Consider the following 23145-nt stretch of genomic DNA (forward strand, 5'->3'; position numbering starts at 1 on the left):
CTAATAAAATATATATAAAATGTGAATAAATAGTGAAAGCGAAATCGTTCAGTCATGTCTGACTCTTTGTGACCCCTGGACTGTAGCCTACCAGGCTCCTCTGTCCATGGGATTTTCCAGGCAAGAATACTGGAGTGGGTTGCCATTTCCTTCTCCAGGAGATCTTCCCGATCGAGGGATTGAACCTGGGTCTTCACCTGGGTCTTCCGCATTGTAGGCAGACACTTTACCATCTGAGCCACCAGGGAAGTCATAGATAAATAGTATTTGTAGATAAATAATATATAGAAAATACTAAAAAAAAAAAAAAAAGAAAATACTATATGGATAATATTATATAGTTAAATTACTTGGAATTGCCTGTCTTAACCATATATGTAATGTACTTAACAGGTAAACCCATAATGTTCCTTTGTGTTTGTGTAGGTTCATGTGAGTAGGAGACAGTTTTTTTTGGCAAATATTTTGCTATGGCAGTTAGGTGAAAAAGACAAAATCTGTGAAGTTTATATTCCAATCAAATTGTTCAGACTAGAGTGCATCAAAATCACTAGGCAGATTTTATTTAAACTGTAAATGCCTAGGTCCTACCCCTAGAGATATTGAATTAGTTGGGCTGGATGGATCCAAACATCTACCTTTTAAACTAGCACCCTTAAATAATTTTATTATTATAATATATATATATTTTTGCATATAAGGTTAACAACCTTGTAAGCATCAAAAATCAAGAAATAGAACTTTTCTGGCAACCCGAGTTTTCCAGGAGCCCAGTCCTAATCACAACCTCCTTTCTCCCCTGACTATCCTGACTTCTGTAGTGATACCTTCTTTACATTTGTTTATAGATTTATCACCTCCATGTGTGTCTGTACATTGTTTACCTGTTTTAAAAAAAAAGAACAATCTGGCTTATGTGAGCTATAGAGTTTTGTAAATCTTGAAATCTGCTGATTGCAATCTCTTGGTGCGCTTTGACATGTTTCTCTGTTCATAGGTTGTTAGCTATAGAGACCTGATCAGATTCAGATTTTTGTTTTATTTTTTTGTTTCCAAGACTACAGGGCATGGTGTGTTCTTTCATCAAGAAGCACATAGTATGTGTTGCTCTTCTTTTTATGATGTTGGTAGTTGTTGATGCTCAGTGCCTAGTTCATTAATTCATTAGGAATTAAAGAAGTGATGATCTAATTCTGTTCTTCATTTGTTAGTTGGAATACTCCTCTTAAAAGACGTAGTTGTTTCCACTTAGTATTTGGTTATCCAGTAGTAGAGTTTATACAGAAAAGTTAGAATACATGCTTGACTCTCTACTTAACTAATTTCTGAAAGTATTCTGAACTTATAGATTTAAACATATTTTATGCATTTCAACTTCTTATAGATAATATCCTTATTAAAATTCAGATTGTCCTATTTTTGACTTGAGTCGAATTTTAAAAATATTTTTTATTTTAATGTAGAATGACAGAATACTTTCATTGAGAATGATGAAATGGTATCTGTGGGAGAAGGCCTTATTTATGTTGTGTCTTCCATCTGCCCAATATTTAAAAAATTTTAGAAGGAATTAAAAATATGTAGAACTGTTAAAATACTTACGTTGTGAAATTTCCTGTCCCCCAGGAAATTTTGCTAAATGTTCAATTCAAATATTACATTAACTTGTCTTTTCCTCTTTATTCCTTTTCTGTTCTTATATTGGATTTATTTCATTCAATACATCCACTGAAAATGGATGTATTTCTTAGGCTACATTAGTTTCAATGTATTTGGTCTTAGCTGAACTATTTTTAGCTTATTTGAATGATCATAACCTAAGGTGCTTTCCATTTCAAGCAAAATATATATATTCTTTTCTCTCTCTCTCTCTCTCTTTTTTTTTTTTGGCTATACCACGCGACTTGTGTGACCTTAGTTCCCTGACCAGTGATTGAACCCATGCCCCTGCATTGGAAGCACAGAACCCTAAGCATATGTACTCTTAACAGAAAATATTGTTTATGGGGAGACTAGGTAGCTTTCAAAGTGGAGAGTGCTGTACATTCCAGCTTTGGTAAGGCTGGAGACCTATGTTCTCTAACACATTACCATCAGATGACTCAGTCCCTGCTTCCTTTTTTCACTGTGTGTCTCAGTTTAAGTTCTCAGATTCCTAGGGAGAATGGTCTGATTGGCCCAGCTTGGATCAGTCAACTCTGAGCGGAGGGCAGGGAAGGTTGCAGAGCCGTGACACTGGGGGATTGTGTGAGCTGGGCTGTCATTGTTGTGTCTGCTACAGATACTTAGCTTTGCTGTAGCCTTTCTCATTCCTTGTGTTTCACTAAACAAACAAAACAACAATAAGAAAAAAAAAAAAATCCAACAACAGCATAAAAACTTTTCCATGCTCTCTCATTCACAGTAGCATCCCTGAGCCCAGCATATGTACTTCCTGCCTGGCACATAGGTGATGCCCAGTGCTATCTTTCATTTGATTGAGGCGAAAGGACTCCAGGTGTTTGTTGTCACTAAGACTCCAGTGATATCTGTGGTCCAATATAAAGGTTTCTTTACTTCTTTTCTCCAGTTAGGCTCTTGAATTAGCCTTGGTTCCCCCACAAGTAGACCCTGAATTTCCCTAAAGGCAAAAACAAAACCTGGGTTTCCACAAAGGCAAAGGCTTATCATCAGGAGTCCACCTGTGGCTGTGATCTCAGGAAGCAAATGGGAGAGAGACAGGAAGAGTGAAATACTAAGGGTGGGAGTTGGCCACTACTCTAAGGAGCCAGTTGCTCATCTCATGGAATATGCTAAAGTGTTATGGAAGATGTTTCAGAACCTGCCAGAAGGAGCCAGAATAAAGGCCGAAGTGTTTTTCCCTGGACTTCTCTTAACAACTTGTCAAGTCATGGCCTATGGGGCTTTAACTTCCCTGTACTTCTGGATCTCTCAGTGGCCTGGGACAGGCAGTATGAGTCTATTGCTGTAGTGTTTGAAGGTGTTCATGAGATGTCCAACACAAGCTTTTATTGAAAGACCTTGTTAAATGGTACCGTTCTCAGGTGTTCATTAAATCAGTGGAAGTGAAGTGTTAGTCACTCGGTCATGTCTGAATCTTTGAGACCCCATGGACCCCACCAAGCTCCTCTGTCCATGGGATTCTCCAGGCAAGAATACTGGAATGGGTAGCCATTCCCTTCTTCAGGGGATCTTTCCAACTCAGAGACAGAATCTGGGTCCCCTGCATTGCAGGCAGATTCTTTTACCGTCACCAGGGAAGCCCTCTAATCACACAAAAAATTTGTGACCTCTCAGAATCATGAACAATTTAAAGTCATCTAGTCTCATCCTCTGCCATTACTTATCCTTATTTTGGGTGTCTTGATCTCCAGCTCTTTCTCTTCCACCGTCTGTTCTCAACAGGCCAGTCTCAGGAGAAGCTACTTGGTGGCCTATTAATTTGTGCCAGAGTTGATGGTATCTCCAGGATTATAACTCTGGTTGTGTCAGACTAAGTTGATTTCTCTCTAGTGTTTCTTTAACACACAGCTCTATCTCACATTTCGTTTTTTAATTTTTTGCCTATACTCATGATTCATGGGAAATTTCTGCTTGTAGAATTGTAGAATTCTACAGAATTTGTTACAGAATTGTAGACACTTCTGTAAATTTCAGAATGAAGTAATTTTAGCAGAGTGTGTTGGACCTTCTTTAGTTCCATAATACATTATTGTTTTCTTTATATAGAAACCTCAAATGACATCTTATGCCACTTGCATTTTCCTTATTAGAATTTAATACATGCTCTTTTTATCTTTTTTTAAAATTTCATTTATATACTTGGTGAAATTAATGACCTTAAATTTCTATGGTTATTGCTTTACTATATTTACATATACTTAATAAGTTACTGTAATTTAGAAATAAATCTCTGCTTCTCTGGTACTGATGTTTCTTTTATTATAATAACATGATTTATCAAAATTTGTTAACTGTAATTTATTATGTAAGTTGTATAGATGAACAATGTCTGTATTACCTAAGTAGACAATTCAGCTACTTTCCAGAATTGAAATATTCTTAAGTATTTCAGGTAGTTTTTATTGATTTGCAAAGATTGACTGCTTTGAAGACTGCAGGTTTTTCCTCTGAATTAGTATAGTTTATAAGTTATTGCTCTTTGGCCAGATATGATAACATTTTGAATTTACGTGTGACTGCTATGGCATTCAACAATTCTTCCTTAAATAGAGCAGGCTTACTGTAAGTAATTTTGTACAATAGGTTTATAATATTTCATGTTAAATATACTTTTCCTAGATACATATTATAAATCAATGGTTCTTGGAAACTTCTTCAGCTCTTTGCTTTTCTTTTTTTCCTTTAGGATTTTCCTGTTGAACCAGTCATAATTGGAATAGCTTTACTACTTCTACAGACTCCAGCAAGTCAACAGAAGCCAATCTTAAGTCTAGGTAAATAAAAATACGCTCACAAGAGTAACATGAATTAACATGAGTATTGGCAGGTGTCACTTGAACTACATATTGTACTGTGCTGTAAAGTCCTATATATTTTGAATGTCCATTCTGGAATTTGTTTAGTCATTATCAAATAGAGCTTTCTTTTTCTTATCAAGGTGTTTTGTGCAAGATTCCATATACCATAATTTACCAAATATCTCAACTGTTTGTTAGGACATTATATTCTAAATTATATAGCAGTGACATTGGTAAATATTCTGAAGGGTGTGACAGCTCATTCACAGTTGTACAGCAAACAGAATCAATAGCATAAAGCCCTTGAAGCAGAATAGGTATTTAGCATTTGAATTTACTTTTAAAACTCTATACACCTTTACTATTCAAAACTGGCGCCACATTGAACAAGGCTTAATTTATGATTATTTTGTTAACCTACCTAGAACAAATGAAGATAACATTCTTTTGACTGTCCAGTATTGACTTAAAAAAAAGTAAGGAATGGGGCTAAAGGGAGGCAAAAAGAAAAGTTCTGTTTAAGAATAATGTGGGACAATGAGGTACCATCTCATGCCCGTCAGAACAGCTACTATCAAAAAGTCTACAAACAATAAATGCTGGAGAGGGTGCAGAGAAAAGGGAACCCTCTTACACTATTGGTGGGAATGCAAACTAGTACAGCCACAATGGAGACCAGTATGGAGATTCCTTAAAAAACTGGAAATAGAACTGCCATACGACCTAGCAATCCCATTGCTGGGCATACACACTGAGGAAACCAGAATCGAAAGAGACACATGCACCCCAATGTTCATCACAGTACTGTTTACAATAGCTCGGACATGGAAGTAATCTAGGTGTCCACTGGCAGACGGAATGGATAAGAAAGTTGTGGTACATATACACAATGGAATATTACTCAGCAGTTAAAAAGAATGCATTTGACTCAGTTCTAATGAGGTGGATGAAACTGAAGCCTATTGTACAGAGTGAAGTAAATCAGAAAGAAAAACACTAATACAGTATATTAACGCATATATATGGAATTTAGAAAGATGGTAGCGATGGCCCTATATGTGAGACAGCAAAAGAGACATAGATGTAAAGAACAGTCTTTTGGACTCTGTGGGAGAAGGTGAGGGTGGGATGATTTGAGAGAAAACCATTGTAACATGTATATTACCATATGTGAAATAGATCAACAGTCCAAGTTTGATGCATGAAACAGGGCACTCAGAGCCGGTGCATTGGGATGACCCTGAGGGCTGGGATGGGGAGGGAGGTGGGAGGGGGATCAGGATGGGGGACACTTGTACACCCATGGCTGATTCATGTAAATATATGGCAAAAACCACTACAATATTGTCAAGTAATTAGCCTCCAATTAAAATAAATAAGTTAATTAAAAAAAGAATAATGTGGGAATCAAGTTTGCAGATCAATAAACAAGTCATACCTTTAAATTGTGACTTTTACATTAATATTGCCTTGCTTTACTTGGTCAATATAATACATGCAGTAATGTAGGATGATGTCTAATTTGTGATGTATATGTTATGATGCCATGATTCATTGATTCATTCCCACTTTTCATTTTTAAAATGTGCTTGAGGTAAATACTGATTGTGTAACTCCTTCTGGGCATTTTAATCCGTGATTTTGAGGATGAATTGCTCTTTCATTTGCAGTGTCTTAGAAATAGCTTTAGCACATGAAAGGGACCCTTGGCTTTCTTAAGAGCTTTGATTCCTACCCTACTTTTGCTTTTTGGCCCTGTTCTCTTTGTACCTTCTTCCCTAGTCTCTTACTAAACTGTTTTTGCCTCCCCTCCTTAAAGAGTATCCATGGCATCCTCCTTTAGGTATAATCTTCCAATCTTGTTACTTATGACAATCATAGTTTTATTATTTTTAAAAAGCAGCTTTCTTGAGGCAAACTTATTTACCTTACAGCTCACCATTTTTATATGTCCAATAACATGCTTTTAAAAGTAAATTTATGGGACTTCCCTGGTGGTGCATTGGAAAAGAATCCACCCGCAAATGCAGGGGACATGGGTTTGATCCCTGGTCTGGGAAGATTCCATATGCCATGGAGAAAATAAGCCTTGCCCCACAAGTAATGACCCCGTGTGCTACAACCGCTGAAGCCTACAAGCTCTCGGGGCCTCAGCTAATGAGCCTGTGTGCTGCGACTATTGAAGCTCTCATGACTAGAGCCCGTGTTCCACAACAGGAGAAGCCACGGCAATGAGAACTCCATGTACTGCGTCTAGAGGGTAGCCCTTGCTCACCGTAACCAGAGACAAGCCCACACAGCAACGAAGAACCAGCACAGCCATAGATAAATAAATTTTTAAAAAGTAAATTTACAGGGTTTTGCCGCCAGGTTGTGGAGTCTAGTTTTAGAACATTTTGCATCAATCCCTCTCCCCCAAATTTCTTGCACCCATTTGCAGTTAATCCTCATTCCCACCCTCAGTCCCAGAAAAACACTAAAGTGCATTCTGTCTCTAAATTTGCCTCTTCTGGATATTTTGTATACATGGGTTTTGTTTTTGGACCAGAAAAAATTTTTTGATGCCCTAGAGAATCTGCATTCCTAATTCTGAGGCTCCAGTCCTTCATTATAGCTCATGTGATAGGATAATACAGGATCAAACACTCCAATACTTTCATTGGAGAAGAGCCAAGTTTTTCCTTTGTAAACCGGTGTCTCTGATTTGAAGTTACCTTCAATAGAGTGAATAAACCATACTGAAAACTATTGAGCTAGTATATCATGTTGAAATGTAAACAAAAGCCTATTGTTTAGTATATTGGAAAAGAATGCTCAAAGCAATAAGATAACAGGGAGAATATTGATTATTTCAAGTTTTAAAAATACACAGCACTAATACAATGTTGGGGCTTCTTTAGTGGCTCAGTGGTAAAGAATCCACCTGCAATGCAGGAGACGCAGAAGATGCAGGTTCAATCCCTGGATCGGGAATATCCCCTGGAAGAGGGCATGGGAACCCACTCCAGTGTTATTGCATGGGGAATCCCTTGAACAGAGGAGCCTGGCAGGCTACAGTCCATGTGATTGCAGAGACACATGACTGAAGCGACTGAGCGTGCATAATACAATGTTATGCTTCTTAATTACTAACACTGGCTATGATTGTAAATAGCAATTTATAAAAACGCCTGCAAGATCCATAGTACAGAATATAGAAATATTTGTATTATATGAATTTCATATTTTGTTAAATATACTAGATTATTGTAATAACTGACAATTATGGATTAAGACTAATATTTAGGCAAAAAAAGTAAATTCGTAGTGTTGGAGTAACAAGTGTTTGTATTTCGTACCACATTCAGGTTTGACTTCCAGGTGATTTAAAATACAATACTAGCAATTCATTGACATGATTTAAAGTTCACTGTATTTTTTTTTTTTTTTTGGTGTAGTGGGGAAGTTAAGTTGATTAATAATCTCACTCTGAAACTTACAAATAACCTCTTTCAGTAAATCAGCATTCATTCAGTAACTGAAAAAGTTTATTCTTTAATTCATCCTGTTCATAGTCTAGGGGAGACTACACATGTAAGTAAGTTATTGTACATGTGTGTTTCCATGTTAAAAAAAAGTCTTTCATAAAAGTGGGTTGTATTCCATGGGTTATGGACTTTGAGAATTTGCTGATTTGTTTCTTAGTAATTACTGCTGAAGGTTATCCCCTGTTTCACCTTTTTTACTTTTGCGTCTCTTGATACAAGTCTCAGCTGGGTTTGAAAGAGAAGTGCACGTGTTGGTTTTGTTATCCATAGATCAGGAACTCTGGTCTCAGCTCAGTTTTTGAGGGTACAGGATCTGACAGGGTATAAGGGCAAAAGTTGAGTTGAATTTTAAAGAAATGCATATTGACCTAGAAGAAAAAAAGAGTTGATTTTACTTTTTGGCCTATGATATGAATTTTCTCTAAGAGCATCCTCAAGTAAAAACTAAAAAGTTCTGTACATTAACAGCCTATTTTTGCTGAGCTAATTTTTATGTTCTTTTTACTTCTTAAAGGATAAGGTTTATCATCTTAATTGTGTGTATGACCCAATTGTAAAGGGGCAAGAAAGCTTTTTGCGTATTTCTCTTAAACAAAAAAGCATTTTGTTTGACTGGAGTATTAATTTTGAAAACTGAATTGTTGTTTGGATGACCAGCTCTGAAGCTCCTTTCTTCTGCTGAGAGTCAGAAGATCCCAAAGTCCTCGTTGCTGCTAGTGATGCCAGTCCTGCAGATACTGTCTTCTACTGCCTTGGAAGACTGTATATCCATGGATGAAGAAGGTCCCTCTAGGCAGGAGTTGGCTCTAAACCTTTTAGAAATGGTACAGCAGGAGTGCTACAGAGACGAGCACCAAAAGGTAATAACTTCATCCTTGTTTCTCTTAACATAAAGTTTAATCAGTTATGTGGGATTTAAGTCACTGCCGGAAATCTCACTCCTGATGATATATGTGTTTGGGTTTAAATCCTGTCATTGAATTTTACCACTCTGTCAGGCACTGGTGTAGATGTTAGTGTATTCTTCTGGACTGTGGCGGGGAGGGTAGTCCTGCTGTGAAATAAGTGTTGGAAATCTGTGTAATCTTTTTTGCTTGTTGAGTTTCCAGTGTCCATTAGTGGTTAAAGGTCCTAAGGAATCCTGCAGGAAAGGAACTAGTTCTAGTTAACTAACCTAGTGCTTCTGCAACACATCTGAGCGTGGAGCCTTTTTTCCCCCTCTTTGTACTATTAAATAGTGCAGCAAAATTAGACCTGCAACAATCTGTGGTGGGGAATTGGAATTGCCTGGAAGTTCTGGAATCTGTAAGAACTAAGACTTGACTTTTGAATATGGCACCTTATGCCATATTCCCCAGCATATGGCTCTTGATGTCCCTTGTGTGTGTTCCTACTCCTTTCAGCCCGACTGTCCACACTCCATTCCTGTCCATGCCTACAGGGCTTACCCCATTTGGCTTTGTCAGTCTCACGGGTCCTGTTAAAATAATGGAGAAATATGAGTAATATCTTGATAGTGGCTGAATTCTAGGCCTACATTCATCATATTTTTTCCTCTTTAGGTGCTTGGGTTTTACCTTTAGTAAAATGTGGTGCGTGCGTGCTAACTCACTTCAGTCGTGTCCAGCTCTGTACAACCGTAGCTTGCCAGGCTCCTCAGCCCATGGGATTCTCCAGGGAATAATACTGGAGTGGGTTGCCATGCCCTCTTCCAGAGGATCTTCCTGACTCAGGAATGAACCCCCCATCTTTTACATCTATCTGCGTTGGCATGCAGGTTCTTTCCACTAGCATCACCTGCGAAGCCCTGTAAAATGTGATAGTACTTCCCAACTATACAGGGTTAAAGACTGTAAAACTGGTGAAGCATCTTAAGTTTCCAGAGACCAAAGACATTACATAAATGCAAGCAAGTGCCTTAGTTGTTCTGTTTGCAAAAGTAGAATACCACTAATAACGTATTGTTAAATGTTCTAGCAGCAGAAACCGAGGCATTGTTGGGGATTCTTGGTTATGTTCCCTATTTGATCATGCAGCAGAAACTAGCCTGCAGGCATATTGAATATATGCGGCAGCCTCCTCGATTCTAATTGTTTGACTAAGCCATAAAACTTGAAATAGGTAATTGATTTGCATTAAAAGAAGAGAGTTCTTAACATCTGCTCTGATAGGATGACAAACTGTGACCCCAAATTTCTAATAGCCTTTTACCTCCCCTTTTAGTTTGCCCATGTAGAACACAAATTGGATTCTGAATGGGGGTGGGGACAGGGTACTATGTTCCTTTAAATCATGAGTGATATTTACTTAGGATCACCCTAAATCTAATGTGTAAGTACTCAGCTTACTATTTGCTCAGGTGTGTGTGAATCTTATTCATCAGCACTGCATGGTGGATTTTCTCTTGAGCAGCTGGTGAAGAGGGAGGAGGAAGGAATACTATTAGGGTGTAAATATCCTCCTGATGGTAGTGTGCTGCTGTATTGAGGCTTTCAGTGGATATATGATCTCCCTTTTGAAAAATTTAAGCCACAGTTTACTTGTTGGCTTTTCTCCTACACCTGTCCAGACCCTATATTCCAAACATACCTATAAATTAAACCTGCCCCAAACTCCCAGTTCTCTTCCTGAATCTTTGCTTTAGCACATAATGCTCTTTTGTCTCCTTTGCCTGAACTACTCGATTTTCAAGACCCAGCCAAGTGTTTTCAGCCTTCCTGAGTCAGAATTTATTACTCTCTCTCCTTTGCATCCAAACACTTTCAGCATTAGTAGATTGTGTTGTGTGTCTTAATTTAAGGGGCACATATTTGTACCTCCAGCTGTGGCGTGAGCTCACTGAGGGAAGGAATCTGGCCTTTTTCACACTTTGCCTTTATTTTTTAAGCACATTAATGTTTAAATTGCAACAATTGTTGAACTTTTGATGTTTTTTCCACCCTAGGTGTTTCTGCATTATCTTTTTCAGCTGATCAAAGATGGGAGAATTAAAAACACTTTAGCAGTGGTGAAACTGAATATTTTCCACATATTCAAAGAAATAGATAACACCCTAGCTTATTTATTTGTCTTTGCATCCTCCACACCTGACCTATTGTTTACTACGTAGTAGACAGTCAAGCAATTTCTGTTCAGTGAGGAATGTATGCCGCTGATACAAATAGAGATCATTTTATTACAGAAAGACTGTTTAGAATCACAGATTTTTATTGTTTATATTTTTATTATTTGCTTTTAAATTGGTGATTCTGACTTGAGTATTTGGCTTAGAACTAAAGCGTTTCTTCAGAGGTATAATTCTTCTGATAAATAAATCCAAGGGTAAATATTACTGTACCATACAGTTCTGTTTCCTGTCCATTTCTTTTTTTTTCTTTGTTTTTTGGCTATGCTGTGTGGCATGTGGAATCTTAGCTCCCTCACCAGGGATTGACCCACACCCTGAGCTGTGAAAGTAGAATCCTAACCACTGGATTGCCAGGGAATTCCCTGCCTGTTTCTGAAGTGTTGATAACAATGAAATAAAACACATTTTAACTTCTCTCAGTTTCTGAGAATTAAAAAGTAAAATATCAAAGCAGCCATTCATCTCTTTAAAAGATTAGCATAATCTAATAAACTTTTGTTTATTTGTGGTGTAAGAAAAACAGGATCCTTTGTATTAGACTATGACAGGTGATGTTTAAAACCTCCTATTTGTGTTCTCTTAGGTGAAAAAACATCAAATACTAGTCGCAACTCTAAAGTCCTTAAAATTTTGCTGCCCTTACCCCAGAAAATGGGCAGGGGGGTGGTAGGGAGAAGAAAGCACCGGGGTATGAGTCAGGGTCTAGTTAGGAGAGAGAAGCCACACTGATAATTTAAATAAAGAGAAACGTAGTACAGAAATTATTAACTAGTAGAAGGTGTTTAATTACTGAAAGCAGTAATGAGGCTGTAAGGAATATTGCCATAATAAATATCGAGAGCAGCTTCTACTTTTGAGACTGAGCCAGGGGACACCCAAAGAATGAACCAAATGGATCTCCCCACTCAAGGCTGAGATCACAGCTTGGTGGGAAGATTGTAGCTATGACCCGCTAGCTGGTGTGTGGGGTGCCACAGGCCAGAGCTGGCCCATAGGAAGCCATCTGCTGGAGTCTCTTGCATGCCCCTGGCAGCCAGGGGTGAGTGAAATAAAGCAAGAAAGAGACTTAAGAGTCAAATTCCTGCAGTTATATAGTAGGGCAAGATGCATCTTTGGAGAACTATTTTAGTCAACAGAAAGATTTAGAGAAAGTATGACTGAGGTAGGATCTGTCATACATTTATTAATTGGTATTTTTGGGTAAAGTACTTTGTTCAGACTTAAAGCACTGTGAGTTTTATTACCTTTCAATAAAGCAGTGCTAAGTAGGTTTCATTCACTGTCACTTTGAAGTAGTCTATAGTAAGCAGAAAGTATTTTGAGTATTTGTCTCTTAAAAAAATCAAAATTTATAATATATTGTTGTTGTCCTATTTATAGCTAAAGTTAAGATTTATTGAGCACGTGCTCTATTTAAGAAGTTATGTGGATCAACTCTTTTCTCACAATAACTTTGAAATAGTTTTGTTTTGCCATTTCCACATGTGTGGCCTTGGACTAATGCTTGAAGCTCTCTGAGCCCTGGCCAAATGGGCAACAAAGCCCTGCTTCATGAGTTATTTATTAAGCATGTCTTATGTTCAGGCTCCATTCTAAGTGCTTTGCCATGTATTAAGTCATTTGATTTTATCCCAAACTCTTTGAAGTAGGTATTATTATTGGTCTAATTTTATCCAAGAGTTAACTGAAATATAGAGAAGATAACTTGCCAAGGGTCATGCAGTGGGAGTCTGATTATTTTTTAAAATAAATTTATTGAGATAAAATTCACATACATGCATTTTACTCATTTAAAGTTAACAGCTCAGGGTTTTTTGTATGTTTGCAGAGTTGTGTATATAGTACCACAGTCAATTTCAGAATACTTTTATTATTCCAAAAAAGAAACCTACCCCCAAATAATATTCCATTGTATGAAGCTACCTCATTTTATTTTTTCATTCATCTGTTGAACATTTGGGTTTTAATTTTTTTAAGAAAATTCTGGTTATTGTGAATAATGCTGTTGTGAATACTCCTGTACAAGTTTTTGTGTGGACATAGATTTTCATTTTTTCTTGGGTAGATAACCTAGGAGTAAAATTGCTAGATCAAATGGTAACCATGTACTTGATCATTTGAGGAGCCGTGAGACTTTTCCAAAGGGACTGTATCATTTTACATTCCCATTAGCAGTGTGTGAAGGTGCCAGTTTCTCTATATGCTTGCCAACACTTGTTACTGCCCGTCATTTTATTACAACCATACTAGTGGTTGTGAAGGGCTTCCTTGGTGGCTCAGATGGTGAAGAATCTTCCTGCAATGCAGGAGACCCAGGTTTGATCCCTGGGTCAGGAAGATCCCCTGGAGAAGGGAATGGCAACCCACTCTAGTATTCTTGCCTGGTGACTTCCATGGACAGAGCAGCCTAATGGGGTGATAAGCCTGACAGGGAGTCCGTGGGGTCGCAGAGAGTCAGACATGACTGAGCAACTAACACAGGCGTGGTTATGAAGTGCTATTTCATTGTGGTTTTGATTTGCATTTCCTTGGTGATAATCTTACAGTACTCATTTTGTAAGTGAAGAAATAGAAATTATGGAGGTTAATTAACTTCCCCCTCATTACACAGGTAGTAGATGTAGGATTGAGATTTAGGTTTTGTCTGTTTGACAAATAGTTTAGATTTGCCTATACTCTATTGCTGCCACTTTGATTTTATTAACAATAATTTATCATCTTTGTCCTGAACTTGGGAGTTAATAACAGTATTTCAGATGTACAGGAACACAGTAGATCAATAGTAAAGTGAAGTCAACTGGTTTCTTAAAAGCTTTTGATTGGAAGTTAATAGGAATTAGATCTTGTGCTTCTATCATTGTCTTCTTAATAACATGGATATAGAGAATGGTGTTTTGTCTTTCGGTGGTAATTAACCGCTACCAAGCCTTTTAACTCTTGATTAGATTCTTCATAGATGTATAGAACAGAAGGACACTCTTAAGGCTTTATCTGTTCCAGCCTTCTGTTTCTGGTCTGGTGAGTAATTAAATCCCTTGTTGCACAGACCTGTGCTACTTTTAAGTGTCTCTAGGTTTGTTCCACACTCCCTCTCCTGATCAAATCCTGGCCTCACTTTTGTTAAGCCTGTTTTAGTTCACATTATAGATAATTGTTATTCTTTTAAGTTAATGAAAATCCATACTGTTCACCTGCATTCACAATTTCTTTTTCAGTCCTCTTTAGACAAAGAAGTATGAGCAGATGTTGTTAGTATTTAGTGTACCTAAACCTTTTTATTAAAGTTTTTTTAAAAGCAAAGATTTGCAACTATTTTACATATGTAGAAGATGTTGTGCAACCATTTCATATTCACTTAAATGTTACTTTTCTATTGTTTCTTCTCTTTTTTATTGAGATATACTTCATTTAACATAAGCCAATCTTTTATCTTTAAACACCTACTTTCTCCTCTGAAACTCAGGGCCTACCTGCACCCCGCGGGGCCAGGATTTGGTGGCTGGTGCTGAGAGAAAACCCTTGGTGGCACCTTTGCCCTGGGATCGCGTCTGTGGCAGCGGTCACTCAGTGGGACAGAGAGACCATTCTGTGATCTCTTAGTCAACACTGTGCCTTTTTCCTGTGACTCTAACCTTAGATGAACAGACGAAAAACAGAGCCTAAACCTGGACTAATACTTTAAGCACAGTATGATTACTTTTTCGTTTTAATATGTTTACTCTGTAATATTACTGCTGTCTAGTCAATTTATGGTTCATGGTGATTTCCAATTATTTTCTTTTATAATCATATCCAGCAATTTTATTTTTCTCTCCTGAAGATGACAAAGATAATGTTTTCCTCTATTTTGCAACTTTAGGCACTGTGCTAGGTGCTTTGAACATACTATTTCTTTATCAACCTCAATAATTTTGGCAGGGAGATAGGCATTACTTCCATCTTATAGATGAGGAAAGTAAAACTCAGAGAAATTGTATAACAATTTTTAATAACTGTCTAATAACTGTCATGGCTGTGCTAAAGTCCTGGTCTTTTAAATCTGGAGTCCAATGCTGTTTGTCATTAGACTAAAGAACTTGACTCTAGTCTTTAATGAATTTCATTTTCTTGGGGAAAAAATTCTTAGTGAGACAGGACTATAATAAATAAAGTATTTTTAATACATTAAAATGGTTCAAGAATCATAAATGGTATTCAGTGAGCAGTCCCTTTCTCACCTTTGATTCTGGTTATCCAATTTCCACACTCTCAAAATGAAGAAGATGAAGATTAGTAGTTATTAATTTCTTCTGTTTGTCTAAATACTTTTGTGTGTGTGTGCAAGTCCATGTGAGTCTCTAATAACAGGATAGTTATACTCTAGAGATTTCTGATTTGTCTTATCACACTCCAAATGTATGTGTGTGTTTGTACATATTTATGCAAATACAAATATATAGTCCCTATGTTTCCCTTTAAAATAATTTCAGCATTTCAGGCACACTGTATGTATCTTTTATTTTCCTGTGTGAGATCTTTCCATAGCAGAAAAGATAAAGCTTCCTCATATGCTTTTATAGTGGCATTTATTTTCAAATAAAAGTTATCTTCATTCTTAAGCATATACTTGAAATAACTGAACATCTATGTCCTCACAAAAACTTTTACAGTAATATTCATAGCAACATTATTTGTCATAGCCAAAAAGTGGAAAAAAAACCCCAATGTCCATTAATTGATGAATGGATAAACAAAATATATATCCATATAGTGGGATATTATTTGATAATGAAAAGAAATGAAAAAAAAAAAAAAAAGAAAAGAAAAGAAACGAAGCACTGATAGATACCAGTCAGCCACAACATGGATGAACCTTGAAAAAGTTTTATTTTATGTGAAATAAAAGAAGCTAGTTACTAAAGACCACATATTGTGTGGTTCCTATTATATAAAGTAACCAAAATAAAAGATTAATGGTTGCCAGGGCTTGGGGATAAGAGGGAATAAAGAAGGACTTTTAGTGGACACTGGAGAAGGAAATGGCAACTCACTCCAGTGTTCTTGACTGGAGAATCCCATGGCCAGAGGAGCCTGGTGGCTACAGTCCATGGGGTCACAGAGAGTCAGACCCGACTGAGTGACTAACACTTTAATGGGCATGGAATTTCCTTTTGGGGTGAAGAAAAATGTTCTAAAATTAGCTGGTGATGATGGTTATACAACTTTATGAATTACTAAAATCCTCTGAGTTATTAACTTTAAAAGCCTGGATTTAATAATATGTGAAATATATCTCAATAAAGCTATTATTAAAAAGTTTTATAAGGCTTAACTTTTACTTCTCATCCTTTCAGTTGTTACCCTTATCCATGTGAGTCTCTATTAACAGGACTGTGATACTCTAGAGATTTCTAATTTGTCTCATCACACTCTAAATGAATTAATTTTTGAGCAGGCAATATCTAATTCCTCTTTAATGTCTGTGGCTTCTTCTGGGCTGTTTGGGCACACCACTCACACTGGCAGAATTCTATCCAGTCTCTGACCCTGACTGTACCACTTGACTTCCATGAGGAGCCATTGGTCAGATTGACTTAAGCATAATGTCTTCTTTGGGTATCATTTCAATTTAGAGCTGTCAGGCTGCTCCTTCTTGCAGGAGTTATCCACAAACTATTAATGAATTTCCAGACTCCAGCTGAACCAGCTCTGTTCCTATCAACATACTATTACAAAAATGAACTGTCCTCAGTCCAAATCTGCCATCTGCCCCGAGTTGCCTCTTACTGGGGCTTGGGGCTGGGCAAATACAGTGTTGTTGTTTTTTCTATCTTCGTTCTAACCGGTAAATATCTCTTACCTAGTAACGGCTTTTTCCAAATTCTGTTGCCTCTGGATTTTGTGTATTGACCCCCCCCCCCCCTTTTTTCCCTCTACCTCACTCAGTCACTCAGTTGTGTCCAAGTCTTTGCAGCCCCATGGACTGTAGCCCACCAGGCTCTTCTGCCCATGGAATTTTCCAGGCAAGAACACTGGAATGGGTTGTCATTTCCTACTCCAGGGGGTCTTCCCAACCCAGGAATTGAACCTGTGTCTGTTGCATTTCCTGCATTGGCAGGCATGTTCTTTACCACTAGCGCCACCTGGGAAGCCCCAACAGGGAGTGAATGGTAAACATGAGGGAAAATTTTAATAAAACTGTTCTAGGGTTTCCATCTGGCAACTCTTTTCTTTTTGTGTAATCCTATTAGCTCAGATATGTGCAGAGAGGTTTGGGGCAGGAATTGAAAATTTTGTATGCATTTTGTTGGAAGGATTGATTTCTTCTATTTCTTGAAATATAAAGAATAAATGAATGTCAGAAATGTATTTCTGACAGTTTATCTCATTTATTCATACTTTTTTTGTGTTTATTTTTCAGCTCTCCTACAAGCTTGCGTTCCCCATAACCAGCATGTATGGTTCAGTATTCACAGCCTGGAGGATCCTTGAAGTGATGAGAGAAGAGTCTGCGGCAAGTAACTGGCTGGCTTCTGTGGAGTCGCTGCTCCCTATAACCACAGTGATCCCTGCTCATGTCTTTCTTCTGCTGGCTTACCTCCTTGTTGAAGATAAGGGGCGAAATCTTCACCAGATACTGAAGGTCACTACAGAATTAGCCCAAGCTGATTCCTCTCAGGTAAAGCAAGAAAATAATGGAACAGTAATGAAGGAAAAGCTTGACATTGGAATCCAAGATTATTCTTTCTTTGTGGATAATTTTTATCAGTTTTAAAGTACAGGCTTCTTTTTTCTTTGCTATCTTTATTTTTCCAATTTTTTCCCCTCCTTCCTCTGAGTTGATGTATATTTAATGATGCAAATATTTTCTTTAATGAAAGCACTTTGAGTGAGAATCTACATAGGATGCTAATCTGCTGTTTTTGTTATGGATGGATTTGCTAATTTTTTAACATTTTCCTTAACTCTTGCACCCTATTCCAAGATGCATGGCCCTTGGTTCTAATATCAATCTTTTAAGGTGGAAAAATTAATTAATTCAGAATAAATGTGCCTATCTAATAGGCATTAATCTCTTTTAACTTCTTTGAATTTAATCCTATTTTTATTCAGTCATTTAATAAGCAAAAGAAAAAAAAATACTGGGTCCTTGCTATATATAGTACTGATCAACATGCTGGGATGTGTAGACAGAGTCATTTTTTCTATCCGTACAGTTCTTGGAGTATAATAAAGATGTCAGACATTATTAATAAAGTCCTTCCTCCCCCTTTAATGAACCATATATTTAGCATAGGCATCTGTAATTTTTTTCTGTTGGGTAGGGTGTCTAAAATGTATTTCCTGTGAAGGGAAGGATTTCATAACCAAGGAGGTATGGTGTTTTTATCATATTCTTTATCTCAGTGCCTGTACTTATGTTCCTTTTTAAGCATGGTATGGAAAAAGTCCATCTCTTTAAGGAAAGTTATATGTTCCTTTTGGAACACAATTTGATGGTAAAGGTGGGATAAGTGTGTTTCTTTAAGATGTGAAATTGGTGTATTGGGAATTCTTTTTTGTCCCCAACTTGTCGCGCTAATTCCCTTTTGTCAAGTAAATAACTGCTGATATGTAACAGAAGTTTCCCTCTGACTAGACCTTTTCTGGTCTGATTCTGCAAGTGGATCTATAATGTACTCAAAGTACCTTTGTCTTATGGTGTATGAGTAATGTGGGTCATTTCAGCCTGCTTCCTACTTTCTCTCTCCCTTCACCTTCTGTAACAATCCTGATTCTACTGGATGGTTTTTTTCACTGTTGACACCTTGTTGGGTAATCTCTTTAGAATAGTAAATGCACAAATAATGCCTGGAGATAATCTGAGGAAGTCATTCAGTAGGTTACCTGACCTATGTTTGCCACTGGTATAAAACATATGTTATATCAATATGTGTATTGATACTTAGGCAATACATTTAGTCTTTGAAATTCTAGTGTGATCCAGTATTCTTATAAACATTTTTCATGTGTGCCATGAAATGGGAACGGTTTGGAAGCACTGGAGTGACCATCCAGGTTCATTTATTTATTCAATAAATGTCCTTTAAGAAGCAGTGCTATTAATATAAATTAAATATGTAATGCTTCTGTTGATAATTTCTTAGAAGTTTTGAAAGAAATGAGAAAAACAGTGTAATTTTGCTTGTTAAGGTGAATGGTAAGGTAAAATGTTTAAATATAGTTACCCAAATTCATGCAGCAGCAAAGGTGATATAATTAATTAATAAGAACTTACAAGTGGAGTTAAAGTCTTTTGAAAAGGATAAAAGACTAGAAGTGGGAGATAGTGTTCTTTTCTTCACTTTTCATTATGAAGTAACCACATCATATCATTTCTCTGGCCTTTAAATAGAAGGAAAAGCAGCCAAAAGGATAAGAATGAGTATTTTGAAAAAGCATGGGTGTACCTAAGGCTGATTCTTGTTGATGTGTGACAGAAAACCACAAATACTGTAAAGCAATTATCTTTCAATTAAAAAAACAACCTCCCCCACACACAAAAAGAGAATGAAAAAGAAAAAGCAAGTTCTCTAATTGTGAATAACTGCTTCAAGTAGATTGAAATAGATGAGTCAGGGTCATGATCTCTTATTGGAGGAGTATTTTCTCTTTCATCAAGTCAACATGACTACATGACGTGTATTCTTATTTCATGCGTGTTTGACTTTTCTTACTTTATAAAAAGATAGTGTTGTATTTTAGCAATCACTGGCTCAAATTCATGGGGGAGTAGATAAACACTAAAGAAAAGTCTTAGCCTACTAGTAAGCGGACGCTAAGTTAGTAGGTAGGTAAAATAGGAATTTAAAAGCTATCTTCTACCTCTATGTGGGCTTTCTTGGTGACTCAGATGGAAAAGAATCTGCCTGCAATGCAGGAGACCTGGATTTGATCTCTTGGTCAGTAGCTCCCCTAGAGAAAGGAAAATCTCTATGTAGAGTTTACTGGCATGCAGTATGCTTATCTAATATTGTGTTTGTGTTAACACCATAATTTATTGTAGGAATCCTACTGTAAAATCTTGTGAAAGAAATTCTTTGAAAAATTTGGAAGAGATATGCCAGGTTTGAAGTATGTTTGGAATAATGGTTATTATTTATTATAAGGGACTAATAGAAATTATTTTTGATAGTACTTAGTACTGTAAGTTATCAATATCAACTAATAATTTTAGAGTTAATAATGATGAGAAAATATACCTTTTTAAAAGTGTAATTTTTTAAACTTAGATTTATTAAGGAAAAATTTACATATATTAAATTCACTCTTTTTAAGATTACAGTTTAGTGAGTTCTGACAGTTATACACAATCACATAATCACCACCATAATCACCATAATCAAATAGAACATTTCTATTTGAATCAGTCCAAAAAGTTATTTGTTTTATACATGTATTCAATGATTTCAGCAGCGTTTGTTGAAAAGACTATCTTTTTTCCATTGAGTTACCTTGACATCTTTGTTGAAAATCAAGTGTTCATTTAATATCATATCTAGATCATCTCACTTTTGGTAATGTTAAGATTGATCAGTGCATTCACATTCTATAAGCCTGATTCTCATAGCTCCCTATTAATTAGTAGTCACCTAATGATTTTTATTTTTAAATTAATTTATTCATTTTAATTGGAGGATAATTACTTTACAATATTGTGATGGTTTTTACCATACATCAACATGAATCAGCCACAGATGCACATGTGTCCCCCCCCATCCTGAAACCCCTCCCACATCCTTCCCCACCCCATCTCTCTGGATTGTCTTAGAGCACGGGCTTTGAGTCCCCTGTTTCATGCGAAGAACTTGCACTGGTCATCTATAAAAGAGTGATTATTATTCTTATCATGCACATTGATGGATCCCCTTCCCCACTGAGTTTTCGTCCTCCATCCCTCCTCACCTGGTTCCCCTGTGGCATGCATTTTCCATTGGGTTTAATACATTTAGGGCCATGATGGTCTAATGGAGCTAGATAGTCTGAAGGAAACTTGGCCTTTTGAGTACCATTTTAGTTAACTGGACACAGATGATGGTGTTAAAATAACTAGATAGTTACTCAAGGCCACAGCAATAAATCGACACTTGAAAAAAAAGAGTAAGACATGTTTTTCCCCCATATCTAGAAATGCTGTCAGCAGTTACTAATAATCCATATAGTTCTCTTACCCAGACATCATGACACTTAATTTGCAGAAGATATAAGCTCAGGCCAGGTGGTGCTCAGTAAAAATTAAGTGCCTTTTATATTCTTGGAGGGAATATCTAGAGTGTTCTGGGGAGAGATCCAAGAATAAGCATTCTGTGTGAATTCCCATGGTGGTCTTGAAAGTTTTAAACACATTGATTTAGTTTAGAGGAAGATTTTCATATCATAGTCTGTGCTTATAATATATGGGGATGCCATCTAATTCCTAAATTAGTGTTTTTTCTGGAAATTGCAGTTGATAGATTCATGTGCTTTTTGGTTATGTTTCTGTAACAGTTCCTGCCTTTCTGGTACTGTGAGTAATTTTGTTTCACCACAATTTGATGTAAATCATTCAGTCTGCCCTAAGAGATGCCTGAATGACAATCAAAGCATATGGCTTCATGGCTCATAAACAGTAATGTCCAGTTGGCCTTATTCTTTCTTCTTCAGAGCACTATTTCCTACCTCTGCAATTTGTCCAGATCTGGTTATATCTAGTTTGAAATCAATGGTGTGAATATAAACACAATCTCTAATCAAGAGATAATGTGGACCCTAGGCCTAATGGGGACATTTTATTAACTTTAATTTTATAGTACTTTTAAAAAATTTTATTGGAGTATAGTTGATTTACAATATTGTGTTTCAGTGTATAGCAAAATGAATCTGTTATATATATAGCCACTCTATTTTAGGTTTTTTCCCCTTATAGGCCATTAGGGAGTATTCAGTAGAGTTCCCTGTGCTATACAGTAGGTCCTTATTATTATTATTAGTTATTTACTTTATGTGTAGTAATGTGTATAAGCCAATTCCAGTCTTCCAATTTGTCATCCTACTTCTACAGGCCCTGGTGGCTTAGATGGTAAAGAATCTGCCTGCAATGCAAGAGATCTGGGTTTGATCCCTGGGTTGGGAAGGTTCCCTGGAGGAGGGCATGGCAACCCACTCCAGTATTCTTGCCTGGAGAATCCCCATGGATTGAGGTGCCTGGTGGGCTACAGTCCATGGGGTCACAAGGAGTTGGACACAACTGAGCGACTAAGCACAGCACCCTTACCCCCAGTAAACATAAGTTTATTTTCTACATCTGTAACTCTATTTCTGTTTTGTAGATGAGTTCATTTGTATCCCTTTTTAAAAAAAATTTCACATATAAGCAGTATCTTGTGATAGTTTTGTTTCTCTTTCTGACTTGCTTCACTCAATATGACAATCTCTAGGTCCATACATGTTGCTGCAAATGAAGTATGTCATTCTTTTTTTTTGCAGCTGACTAATATTCCATTGTATATATGCACCACAACTTCTTTATCCATTCCTCTGCTGATGGATGTTAACGTCACTCCTATGTCCTCTATATTGTAAATGGTGCGGCAGTGAACATTAGGGTGCATGTATCTTTAAAAAATTTTTTATTTTATTTTTTTAACTACATTGACTAGGACTCCAGTCCAGTCCCAAATGGAATTGATAATAGCACCTTTTTTTATTGCTTGTCTTATTATAGATTGTTTCAATAAGTGTGTTGATCATAATTTTTTTAGAGTATAATTACTTTACAGTGTTATGTTGGTTTCTGCCATGCAACATCGTGAATCAGTCATGACTATATGCCCTCCCTCTTGAGCCTCCCTCCAAGCCCCACCCCATCCCACCCTGCCCCTCTAGGTTGTCACAGGGTGCCAAGTTGGGCTCCCTGGGTTATATAGCAGCTTTCCACTAGCTTCATGTCCTGACTATTATAAATAATGCTGCAGTGAACATTGGGATAATGTGTCTTTTTTGAATTGTGGTT

The 23145-nt window shown here is 36.9% G+C and overlaps 1 protein-coding gene across 4 annotated transcripts in view; it reads left to right on the forward strand.

The window, feature by feature from the left end:
* Positions 1-23145, forward strand: part of FOCAD (focadhesin) — a 286020-nt gene that overhangs the window by 83806 nt on the left and 179069 nt on the right. For all 4 annotated transcript variants that reach the window (XM_070480582.1, XM_070480584.1, XM_070480583.1 and 1 more), the window contains 3 exons: positions 4370-4457; positions 8666-8868; positions 17536-17793. In XM_070480582.1, the coding sequence (XP_070336683.1) occupies positions 4370-4457; positions 8666-8868; positions 17536-17793 (549 nt within the window). The remainder of the gene's footprint in view (positions 1-4369; positions 4458-8665; positions 8869-17535; positions 17794-23145) is intronic.

The sequence above is a fragment of the Odocoileus virginianus genome, chromosome 18 (assembly GCF_023699985.2).
Source record: "Odocoileus virginianus isolate 20LAN1187 ecotype Illinois chromosome 18, Ovbor_1.2, whole genome shotgun sequence".
Classification (NCBI taxonomy): Eukaryota; Metazoa; Chordata; class Mammalia; order Artiodactyla; family Cervidae; genus Odocoileus; species Odocoileus virginianus.